Here is a 12500-nt window from a genome sequence, read left to right as displayed (position 1 = left end):
ACATTCAATCCTGCCATGTACACCAACAGATGCATCTATACAAACTGATCAACGACATCAATTTAAAAACGACACGAGACAGCATTTAAAAATACATTCATTAACAATAGCAACATTCATTCAAAAGTTTGCTCACCTCAAGTCAGACACACACACACACACACACACACACACACACACACACACACACACACACACACACACACACACACACACACACACAAGCACGCACACACACACACACACATCGCTGCCTCATGCAACTTCTTCTTCATATCGTGCCAAAAATCGCAGTCGCTGGTAAAAAAAAACCAATGCTACCCACATTATCTTCATTTGCAACTGTTAGGGTTACTCTATTTGAGCATTGTTCTTAAAAATATAATTGCACAGCTTTCTGCAAAACAGTGAGCAGTTGTGTCACAACAGTACAGTAAAAAGCATTAACAAGTTTATGAACACTTCGATTTGTTGTGGTTGTCATTTTTGGTTTTTATGTCCAACGGTTGGGAACATAGTATTGTAGTATTGTGCATCTTCCCCCCCCCCCCCCCCCCCCGCTCTCTCCCCCTCTCTCACTCTGTTCCTATCGCACTGTGTGTGTGTGTGTGTGTGTGTGTGTGTGTGTGTGTGTGTGTGTGTGTGTGAGTGTGTGAGTGTGTGTGTGTGTGTGTCTCTCTCTCTCCCTCCCTCTCTCTTTTTCTCTCTCTCTCTCTTTCTCTCTCTCTCTCTCTCTTTCTCTCCCTCCCCCCCCCCTTCCGTCTCTTGCAGGTTGCAAGGGGTGATTCGACGGCTGAAGCTCCAGCAAAGATTTCATGGCTTTTCTAAAGTCATACATGCTTGCAGTTGCTCGTCGATTTCTCGGTCACAGAATCAGCTTCTCTGTCTGTTACAAAAAAAAACTTACAACTATCCAACATTGTGACATCTTCTTCATCTTCTGCGTCCGTGGGTAGCAACTCTCATGCACGATCTTCCACGCTGAAGGTCGGTGTCTTAACCACTTGGCTACTGTGTCCGTCCAACATTGAGGCGTTGTGCTTTGTCCGTTTAGAGCCGGTGTAAGACGAAATTTTTACTCCACGAAAAATTTACTCCGGAGTAAATATTTCGTACGAAATTCTTACTCCGAGTACACTTTTCGTACGAGAAAAGAACTCCCCAAGGCACGAAAAAATTACTCCCTCCACGAAATTTTTACTCCCCATTTTTTTTTACTTCCAGTAAAAATCTCGTACGCAAAAATGGGATGCGGGCGAAGGGATAATGCCAATAAGTGATCTCGCGCAAACGAATGTCGCGCTACCCTCCTTCCACCCCTTCCACCACCAAGACTAACAGGGGACAAGGGAGTAAAAATGTCGTACACCTGGCATGGGAAGTTAAATTGCTCGTGTTGGGGTGAAGTAATTTATTCGTTATTTATTCGTCAGGGGAGTAAAATTTTTGTACGAAATGTTTACTCGGAACTCACCTGTCTTGGGGAGTAATTTTCTCGTGTAATGGGGGAGTGCTTTTTTCGTAAAGGGAGTAACTTTTTCGTACGAAATGTTTACTCCGGAGTAAAAATCTCGTGGGAGTAATTTTCTCGTGTTACACCGGGCATTGCACATGGTACAGTGGGAACCGCCCCTTTTCGAGACCTCCAAAAATCGGAGATAATCGGGTCTTAATGTGACAGGGGAGGCTACCGCTCCTTTCGCAACGGACTCTGCACCCGAGTTGTTGGCCTTTAAAGTCAACACCTGTGGTTTGTAGAGTTCTGTTTGTGATGGGGTCTGGTGGTTTCTGATTGTCTGTATGTTCATGGAAAACTTTCGGGTTTGCATAACAGTTTTTATAGGGCAAAGAAATTAGCCCTAACATTTTCAATCCTGTTAGATTGCACTTCGCTTCCTGAGGTGATCGTAGTGTTTCGGCACTCGGTTACATTAAAAAGGAGGGAGTCTTGAAATGGGGCGTCATTTTACAGAGGTTATGAACAAAAAAGTCTGAGAAAACAAGGTCTTGAAAAGGAGGGAGTCTTAAATTGGGGTGTCTTAAAAGGGGGGTTCCACTGTTTTGATGATTCACAGGAACTGGTCGACGCCTATCTCCACCTCTTCCGCCCTCCCTGTGCTGAAACAAAAGCATCACGGAATCATGAGGTGTGGGAAGTTTTCGCTGTTTATTTTTATGTTTGGTCTAATTGCACTTACAGACCATTTTCATCTTTTTCAAAACACAATGATATTAAGTCGTTGAAGTCTAGGGGCCCAAGGACTGTTATGCCGGGGTGGAAGTAGAGATAAGCGCCTACTTCCCAAGAAATGCTCCATATGGCTTCGTGTCTCCAAACACCTCTGACAGTCAAATCCAGCTCCTGGCCTTCACGTGGCGGGCCCTGTCTTCGACTAACAGGAGAAGGGATGCAGGCGGGTCACTGGCGCCTTAAAACCAAATTTCCGGCTGTAAAAGATACCAACAATACTAATGAGTCAAGAGCCTTCTTCTTTTTGTTTCTGTTTTTTAATTTGTTCTTCTTCTTTGTTTTAATGAGCTTGGGATTATTATTGACATCCCCACTGTTGTCAAAAGACAATGACAACTTGTTTGAGTATACATTTCCGGCTCAACAAGTTGACAATTCACTAACTTTGCTTAGTAGGACACAAGAGGTTTGAAGTACACGTAATTTGGCAGAATGCACAGTTATTGTAATGGTGTGCATGAGTAAGTGTCGTTTTGTAGATACTCATGCACACCAAGGCCTAAAAAAAATAGGTGTGGTTACGGTAACCCGACCTACCCTATTTTTAGGGGCCGACCCTATAACTTTTTTTTACATTTGTCAAAAAACCCACAAAAAAACAACACCCGAGTGCAGAAAACGCAATGAAAGCGAAAGCGCTCGAGTCGCACATTTATTTCCCTGTCAAGTAGGTTTAATTTGTACACATTAGAAAAAAAAGTTAAAAAAAACAAACCAGTGATTGCCTACCTTCCTACCCTATTTCTTGTGGCTATGTTACCTTAACCACACCTATTTTTTTTCCTCAATAACTGTGCATTCTGCCAAACTACGTGTACTTCAAACCTCTTGTGTCCTACTTAGCAAAGTTAGTGAATTGTCAAAGTGGCATTTGGTAGATTGACAATTCACTAACTTTGCTAAGTAGGACACAAGAGGTTTGAAGTACACGTAATTTGGTGGCATTTGGTAGATTGCTAAATTATTTACTTTTCAGCTTGAGTCTGTAACAATAAATCACACACACCACCACATCCTAAAATCCTTGAAATGATTCAAAACCAAGATAGAGCCTTGTGATCTTGCTTCCACTGTGAAATACAAAACAGTTTTTGTTAGTTAGATTATTGCTTAACACTTTGGGCACTAAGTTGTGTAACAATGGAAGGCCACAGAGGTACATTGCGCAGCGTCAGTGACATTAGATATAGCGCAGACACGACAGAACAGATATACATATCACAAAGAAAGCACATCAGATATGTTGGCCTTTCATTGAAAAAAAGAAAATGCTGGCACCCATATTTGTAACTGTTATGCTCTATCGCAGGCAAGCCCTCCCCCTACAACCAGGCCAAAAAGAAAAATATGTCTGTTTCCGGTAACCCGACCGACCCTATTTTAAGCGCCGACCCTAAAAGTTTTTTTCACTTTTCGCACCAAAAAAAAAAAAAAAAAAAAAAAAAAAAAAAAAAAACCCAGGAGGTAATTGGTCGATGAGAAAAAAAACATGGCGGCCAATGACGCCGGGAAAAAAAAAACACGTAAAAAGACGTTAACAAAACGTAAGAAAAAGGTTAACAAACAAAAATTTAAATAAAAAATTAAAAAAATTAAAAAAAGACCGACCGACCCTATTTTTGTCGGCTATGTTACCGGAAACAGACATATTTTTCTTTTTGGCCCCATCTCCTACCCCCCTCCCACCAAAAAGAAACAAACAACAACAAATCTAAACAACAACAACAACAACAACAACAACAACAACAACTACAACAACAATAACAACAACAACAACAAACTAACTTTCCGTTTGATGGTATGAACGCCTAATTCGAACCTCAAAGTAAAACTATAGCTCATCTTGACTTTATAATTATATGGTCCATATCAACTACATGCAATTTACTCGCAATGGCTGCCAACTCAATCCAAATACTCACTTATGCTGCACAGAAGGGATCTCAACTCTTGACGAAACCTCCCGCAGCAGAACCCGTAGATAAAAGGGTTGACCGCGCTGTTGAGGAAGAACGACCTCAGGGCGATCTGCTCCGCGTTCAGCAGCCAAATCCCCACATCCAGTCGGTCTTTACCCTTATGCAGCGCCGCCATGACGATATAAGGTAGATAACTCACGATGAATGTCGCCGTCAGCACGAACATCATGAGAGTTGTGCGCCTTGTAATTTTCTTGGAAGCTTTTGATGATTTGGATTTTGTAGATGCTGCCTTTGTCCAAGTTCTGTTTTTGCTGAAGTTTCTGTGTGCGTTGAGCTTCATCGTGTTCAGACTTAAAGTTTTCATTTTCGCTTTTTCGAAGTTTTTTGAAGTGGGTTTCTGTGGGTCTCTTTTTGTTTCGGCCATCCCTGCATCAGTTTCTTTCAGTTCTGCACTAGTGTTGGCAGTCCTTCCTTGTTCTCTGTTACATGAATCCTCTGAATCTCCCATTTCAGGTTTGGTGTTCTGAATTGAAGACACATTTACCTCTTCTGCAATCAGTACCGCAACACTGTCGGCTGACACGACTGTTTTCTGATCATTGCAAGAAACTGTCCCCTCTTGGGTTTCTTCTGAAATAACTGGTTTCTGTTGATGATGGAAATTATACGCTCTTTGCGTTTGAGTCGATGTGACTGTTTCATCTTTGCAATGTGGGCTATCATTTATTTTCTGTTCGTTCTCAAACTTGTCTTCTGCTTTCTGTGTATCAGAAAGATTAGATGGTGTTTCCTGTTCACGGTGAAACTCAGATGCTATTTTCTGTTCATCGTGAAACTCATCTGCTGTTTTCTGTCCATTCTTGGCCTCAGCTGTTATTTTCTGTCCATCGTGAGCCTGCAATGCTGTTTCCTGTTCTTCCTCAAAAGCAGTTGTAGTCATCTGTTCATTCTGAACCTCGGCAGATATTTTCAATTCATTCCAAGCCGAGCCTGTTGTTTTCTGCCCATGACAAGCCCCTGTCGTTTTCTGTTCACTGTGGACCGCGTCATTTAGTTTCTGGTCAGTCTGAAGCGCCTCTACTGTCTTTTGTTCATTCTTAACCACAGCTGGTCTATCCTTGTCGCTCTTCTCACACTCAGAGAGCTCAGTGCCGAGGAAGGTCCCCGAGTCGTTGATAGAAAGTTGAGAGGTATGGAGCGAGGACTCCTCGTCGGACTGAACATGATCCCCCGACGAGATCTCCAGCCTTATACACGTTTGTCTTCCGTGTCGTCCTGTCTCGGTGTCTCGTCTCGCTTTCTGGAGTTTCCGGTGACGCCAGACGTGCCTGGCGATGAGGCCGTAGGCCACGCTCAACAGGGCGAAAGTGATGATCAGTGCCACCATCATGCTGACGTTATAGCCCACGAACAAAGCAGACCTCACGTGCACGTTAGTGATGGAGCACGAGCTGCCAATGACGTCCTCCCTCCCCTTCACTCGTACCGTCTGAAGGCCTCTCAGCACAGCGAAAGGAACAGACAGACACAGAGTGAAGACAGCCAACGAAGCCAGTTCGATGTACACGTACCTGACCGATTTCTGCTTCTTGGTCGGATGACAGATTTTTCTGTGACGGTCCAAGGCTACCGCTACCAGAATGCACCCTCCGTAGAGCGCCAGGAATCGGGTGATGTAGCCGAAAAACTTGCACGCTGCGACGCTTTCGAAGTCGTAGTGAAAACGGGTTTCGAAAATATCGCTGGGCAACGCCAGCAGGTTGTTGAAGATGTCACACACGCTCATGGCCAGGACGTAGATTCTGGTGGTGCTGGGTTTGAACCTGCGGTAGTAGACGATGAAGACGAGGGTATTGCCCACCAGGCCCAGAACCATGAGGTGGATGAGATAGGCTAGCGTGGGTGACATGGACCTCATGAACTCCAAGTTGGCCATGTCTCTCACGGTGGCGTTGGAATGGTTGCCCATATTGTTTCGTTGAGTGGGTTGTAGGTAATAACACTGAATGTTTTGTCAGAGTTTCCGCGTGTCGAGAAAATCCATTGCGAGGAGGGAGTTAATGTTGGTGGTGTTGGTTGTGGTGTTGTTGACGTCGTTGTTGTTGTGGTGGTGGTGGTATTGAAGGTGGTGGAGAATGGGGTGGTGGTAGTCTCGGTCAGAATAACATCACGAAGTCCGATTCTGAAAAGTAGAAGAACAATGTGCTGGTCAGAATTAAATCCAAAGTCTGTCTGTCTGTTTGTCTGTCTGTATGTCTCTCTCTCCTCCTCTTCCTCTCTCTCTCTGTCTCACTTAGTCTTTCTATATGCCTCACTCTCATTGTCTCTCTCTTTCTTTGTCAGTCTGTCTGTCTATCTCTCCCTCTCTCTCTCAAGGTATTGTTACAAGAATATGGTAACGGTTTTTATGTGTATTGCTTGTACTTACGACTTTTGCAGACAACGCTAATGCTAACCTGTAGCCCAACATTTTTCGACATTTTCAACATGAATAGAGCACTCGGTTATGTGCAGCACATGTAAAGGAATACAAGAAAAGAATGAGGAAGAAACAAGCTCAGGCATTTAAAAAGACAGCAAACCGCCTTTTCACTTCCCTGTTGCGAATTTCATTTTTATCCTGTCTCGTAAGTGTTTTGATCGGGATATTTAATAATATAATAATAATAATAATAATAAATGAGCATTTATATTGCGCAACATCATGACTTTACAATTATGCTCTTTGCGCTTGACACATTTAAAATCAAAACACAGTTATACAAGCATTTACATCTACATTCATAGTCAGCAACGCTTAATTAAAAGCATACACCATCAAACATACATTACAAAAGATTCTTCCACTAACTAAGTGATAAAAATATGAATAAAATAGGTAGTGAAAACAAGGAAATACCAGCTGAATACCCTTAATCAAACAGAACATGTTATCAACAATACTGAAAACAGCCCTAGATGTTTATATACATTATCGCATTATCACTAAAACAACAAATACACTACATGTAGCCTACTGATGGACTGAGAAAACAAAATCAGGGGTTGTATTTCTTGAAGAGGTGCGTTTTAAGTGCTCGTTTGAATGCTTGGGGTGACTGAGAGTGGCGGATGCGAAAGGGGAGAGAATTCCATTGAGTGGGTGCGCAGAAAGTAAAAGTGCGTTGTCCGTATGTTTTGGTTTTGGTGTGTGGAATGGTGAGGATGCGACAGTCAGAAGAGGCACGGAGTTGTCTTGCTGGAGAATAGACGGTGAGGAGTTCAGAGAAGTAAGCAGGAGACGAGCCAGAAAAGAAGTTAAAGCAGAGGGTGGACAGTTTGTAGTCAATGCGGGCTTGAATAGGTAACCAGTGCAGTGTGTGAAGAAGTGGTATTTAGTTTCCTGTTGTACTTCAAATAAACTAATCAAAATAATTGAAATTCATGTTTGAATTAATCTGACTCGAATATTGATTGTATTGTGTTATTTTGAAGTAGAGGGTTTTATCCCGTTGGACCTCAAAGCGTCAACGTTTCTTGCAAGTTGTCTGATGAGTTGTCAACATTTTTATGGATGGATGGATGGATAAGATTTACAGTCCAGTGAGGTTACCCTCATGGAAATTCGGGCTGCTTTCTCCCCGGGGAAAGCGAGCTGCCATACATACGGCGCTACCCATTTTTTTTCCCTGCATGCGTGTATTCATGTTTCCTGAGACTTAATGCCGTGTGAGATGGAATTTTTTTAACTTTATTCCAAGTCCCACGGGTATTTGATGGACATTTTTATCTATGCCTATACAATGTTTCCATCGTGGGATCTTTAACGTGCACACCCCAATGTAGTGTACACGAAGGGACCTCGGTTTTTCGTCTCATCCGAAAGACTAGCACTTGAACCCACCACCTAGGTTAGGAAAGGGGGGAGAAAATTGCGGCCTGACCCAGGCCTGAACACGCAACCTCTCGCTTCCGAGCGCAAGTGCGTTACCACTCGGCCACCCAGTCCACTCGGCCACCCAGTCCACTCGGCCACCCAGTCCACTCGGCCACCCAGTCCACTCGGCCACCCAGTCCCCTCGGCCACCCAGTCCACTCGGCCACCCAGTCCCCTCGGCCACCCAGTCCACTCGGCCACCCAGTCCCTGGGTATATGGATTATTCTTCAGAGCTGTGTAACAGTGGAAACCGTGTTACGCGGGTGATATTTCTTTATTCAACAGACATGTTAACAATGCATTCAAATTGATTTCATTAATAAATACTGGTTCCAAATATATTCCAGACCTGCAGAAAAAGAACTAGAAATACTTGCACATTTTTATATTTAGTCAAGTTTTGACTAAATATTTTAACATCGAGGGGGAATCGAAACGAGGGTCGTGGTGTATGTGCGTGCGTGTGTGTGTGTGTGTGTGTGTGTGTGCGTGCGTGTGTGTGTGTGTGTGTAGAGCGATTCAGACTAAACTACTGGACCGATCTTTATGAAATTTGACATGAGAGTTTCTGGGTATGAAATCCCCGAACGTTTTTTTCATTTTTTTGATAAATGTCTTTGATGACGTCATATCCGGCTTTTCGTGAAAGTTGAGGCGGCACTGTCACGCCCTCATTTTTCAACCAAATTGGTTGAAATTTTGGTCAAGTACTCTTCGACGAAGCCCGGGGTTCGGTATTGCATTTCAGCTTGGTGGCTTAAAAATTAATTAATGACTTTGGTCATTAAAGATCGGAAAATTGTAAAAAAAATATAAAAATTTATAAAACGATCCAAATTTACGTTTATCTTATTCTCCATTATTTGCTGATTCCAAAAACATATAAATATGTTATATTCGGATTAAAAACAAGCTCTGAAAATTAAATATATAAAAATTATTACCAATTTTTTTTTTCGAAATCAATTTAAAAACACTTTCATCTTATTCCTTGTCGGTTCCTGATTCCAAAAATATATAGATATGATATGTTTGGATTAAAAACACGCTCAGAAAGTTAAAACGAAGAGAGGTACAGAAAAGCGTGCTATCCTTCTCAGCGCAACGAATACCCCGCTCTTCTTGTCAATTCCACGTGCACTGCCTTTGCCACGGGCGGTGGAGTGACGATGCTACGAGTATACGGTCTTGCTGCGTTGCGTTGCGTTCAGTTTCATTCTGTGAGTTCGACAGCTACTTGACTAAATATTGTATTTTCGCCTTACGCGACTTGTTATTGTCTACGTTCAATACATTATAAGCATTTCAAAATGCATCACTCGCGTAACATGAAAACCAGAGGGTGTGACATGGATTTCACTACGAACATTACAAAATAAATTTAAAAAATGGATACTATGGTTTTGTTTAATGTCTGTTTCATTATCTAACGATGACTTTTAGTGACAAAAGTAAAGAAAATACATTTTAGTTGCCATTTAAAGGCACACACAGCCTCCCGTAAACCATCCGTTTCTGGTTACAGACACTAATAATAATAATAATAATAGTAATAATAATAATTGTCAGTAAGTACTGGTGTCACATGACTGATGTGAACCAGTTGATTGGCTAATGGCGATGCGCTAAATCACGAAATCTGGTGTGTGGTTTACGCAAGCTAAATAGACATTCAAACGAACTGTGTCATTTGACGCTGTTAAATGTTATTGTAAGTGTGTTCCATAAGGTTAGAACTGCTGTTTTCGTGAGAAGATTTAAATGCCTGTAAACCATTTTAGGCAGACTGGGCCTCTAATATACATGATGATAATTTGAAGACTGAAAATGCATGGCACAAAATGGTACCCAGCTCTGAAAAGGAATCCATAAACTTACACACGAGATCATGTGCATCGACTTTATATTCTGACATTAGTCAAGTTCGCCGATAATATGGCTTTGGTTGCTCGTGTGAAGGAAAAAAGGCTATTGGTTACAAGTGATCTAGTCTCTTGGCTTGGATTTTTTTCTTGAACTGAATATCCAAGAGATAAGAGGTGTGCGTTGGAACCAGGCAAAATAGAATCCATCCTCTTTCTCACCACTAAAAATGAAAGGACATTATTTAAGAAGAACATCTTGAAACAGCTCTGGGTCAATGTCCAACTTTTAGTAACAATGTTGATTTAATTTGTGAGACGGTTAACCAGTTTTTACAAAACTTGAATCTGCCCCGAATAGTTGGCCGCTGTCAGCGTGAGTTCGTCCCCACGTTCGGCGAGAGATTTATTTCTCAGAGTTAACTTTGTGTGCAGACTCTCCTCGGTGTCCGAACACCCCCGTGTGTACACGCAAGCACAAGACCAAGTGCGCACGAAAAAGATCCTGTAATCCATGTCAGAGTTCGGTGGGTTATAGAAACACGAAAATACCCAGCATGCTTCCTCCGAAAAAAGCCAGACTGTCAATGCAAGAATGATTAAATATGAACTCGAGTTCGTTAGATATTAAATAGAAATGGTTTGTTAAAGAATCCGGGAACATTACCTAACCAATAAAGTAGGCTATTCATCAATCTAAATCGTCAGTGTTTACGAAGTGATTTGAAGCATGACTATTATGGAGTGTTGTATAGAATTTTTGGTGTGTTTCTAGATATTGTAATATCTAAAACACAGGGTTAAAAAGGGGAACTGCAACATACATGTCAAAGCACAATGTGTTTATGAGGGTATGTATGTTTAATTGTATGTGTGTGAGTGTGTGTGTGTGTGTGTTTGTGTGTATGTGTGTTTGTGTGTGTGGTGTGTGTGTGTGTGTGTTACACAATACCCCACATAACAACAACAGCAGCAGGAGCAACACAACAGTATTAACAACAACAACTACAACAACAACAACAACATCAACTACAACAATGCTAAACACATACAAATGGAAACGCCTACCTGTTCGGCCAAACAGTAGCCAATAGCAAAGACTATAGGCAGTCGTTTTGGAGAATTTAAACCCTGGAAGACACTCGCACAGTTATTCAACAAACACTCCAATTACTTGTGCATAGTTATGTTGAATGCGAAGGTCTCGTCGAGCGGCTAAGAATAGACGCAGACGTTTTGCAAACCCCCAAACCAGGAAGTTGTTTTCCTTTTTTGCTGGCTGGATAAATGAAACTATACCTCAACACTAGTTGTTGACAGGGCTCGTCTTCCCCCTTCTCTTGGGGTCACTCAACCATTTCATGCACATCAGGTACTCGATAATGTTACTCTTTTTACCCCCCCCACACACACACACACACACGCACGCACAGACGCTTGCACTCAGTGAGGCACGAACGCGCACGCACGCGCACGCACGCACGCGCGCACACACACACACACACGCACACAAGCTTGCACGGAGGCACGCACGCACACGCACGCACTGACACACTCAAACGCGCACGCACACACACACAAACACACACACTCACACGCGCGCGTGCGCAAGCACGCACACAGACATACCCCACACACACACATACATACAAACAGACACACAGACACAGACACAGACACAGACACAGACACACACACACACACACACGTGCGCGCCACAAGCACACATGCACACACAAGCACGCACTCACACTGCGCACGCACGCACACGCGCGCACGCACGCACACACACACACACACACACACACACACAACCCCCCGCGGGTTAGGGGGAAGAATTTACCCGATGCTCCCCAGCATGTCGTAAGAGGCGACTAACGGATTCTGTTTCTCCTTTTACCCTTGTTAAGTGTTTCTTGTATAGAATATAGTCAATGTTTGTAAAGATTTTAGTCAAGCAGTAGGCCTATGTAAGAAATGTTAAGTCCTTTGTACTGGAAACTTGCATTCTCCCAGTAAGGTCATATATTGTACTACGTTGCAAGCCCCTGGAGCAATTTTTTGATTAGTGCTTTTGTGAACAAGAAACAATTAACAAGTGGCTCTATCCCATCTCCCCCCTTTCTCCGTCGCGATATAACCTTGAACGGTTGAAAACGACGTTAAACACCAAATAAAGAAAGAAAAGACACACACACACACAGTCACACGTAGACGCAAGGACAAACGCACACACACACGCGCAGGCATAGACATACAGATAGACAAGTATGCGCCCACCACTGATTAGACAGACAAACAGACAGACAGGCAAACAAACAGACAGACAGGTATACACCCACCACGGGTCAGACAGACAGAGACAGACAGACAGACAGACAGACAGACACACAGACAGGCACACACACACACACACACACACACACACACACACACACACACACACACACATACATACATACACACACAAACACACAAACACACACACACACACACACACACACACACTCACACAGACAGGCAAATAGGTATGGGCAGAGAGAGACAG

General features: G+C 42.9%; 1 protein-coding gene across 1 annotated transcript; it reads right to left on the bottom strand.

Annotated features, from left to right (window-relative positions):
- Positions 1-541: 541 nt before the first annotated feature.
- On the bottom strand, positions 542-11158 carry LOC138980388 (uncharacterized). Its single transcript, XM_070353252.1, has 3 exons — positions 11021-11158; positions 4174-6355; positions 542-2118 (listed from the first exon to the last, which is right to left on the bottom strand). The coding sequence occupies exons 2-3, from the start codon at positions 6140-6142 to the stop codon at positions 2090-2092; spliced, it is 1998 nt and encodes a 665-aa protein (XP_070209353.1). The 5' UTR covers positions 6143-6355; positions 11021-11158; the 3' UTR covers positions 542-2089.
- Between the last annotated feature and the right edge of the window lie 1342 nt (positions 11159-12500).

Source organism: Littorina saxatilis, linkage group LG11 (genome assembly GCF_037325665.1).
Source record: "Littorina saxatilis isolate snail1 linkage group LG11, US_GU_Lsax_2.0, whole genome shotgun sequence".
In the NCBI taxonomy this organism is placed as follows: domain Eukaryota; kingdom Metazoa; phylum Mollusca; class Gastropoda; order Littorinimorpha; family Littorinidae; genus Littorina; species Littorina saxatilis.
The sequence above is the reverse complement of the archived record's forward strand: the minus strand, read 5'-3'. Positions and strand labels throughout refer to the sequence as shown.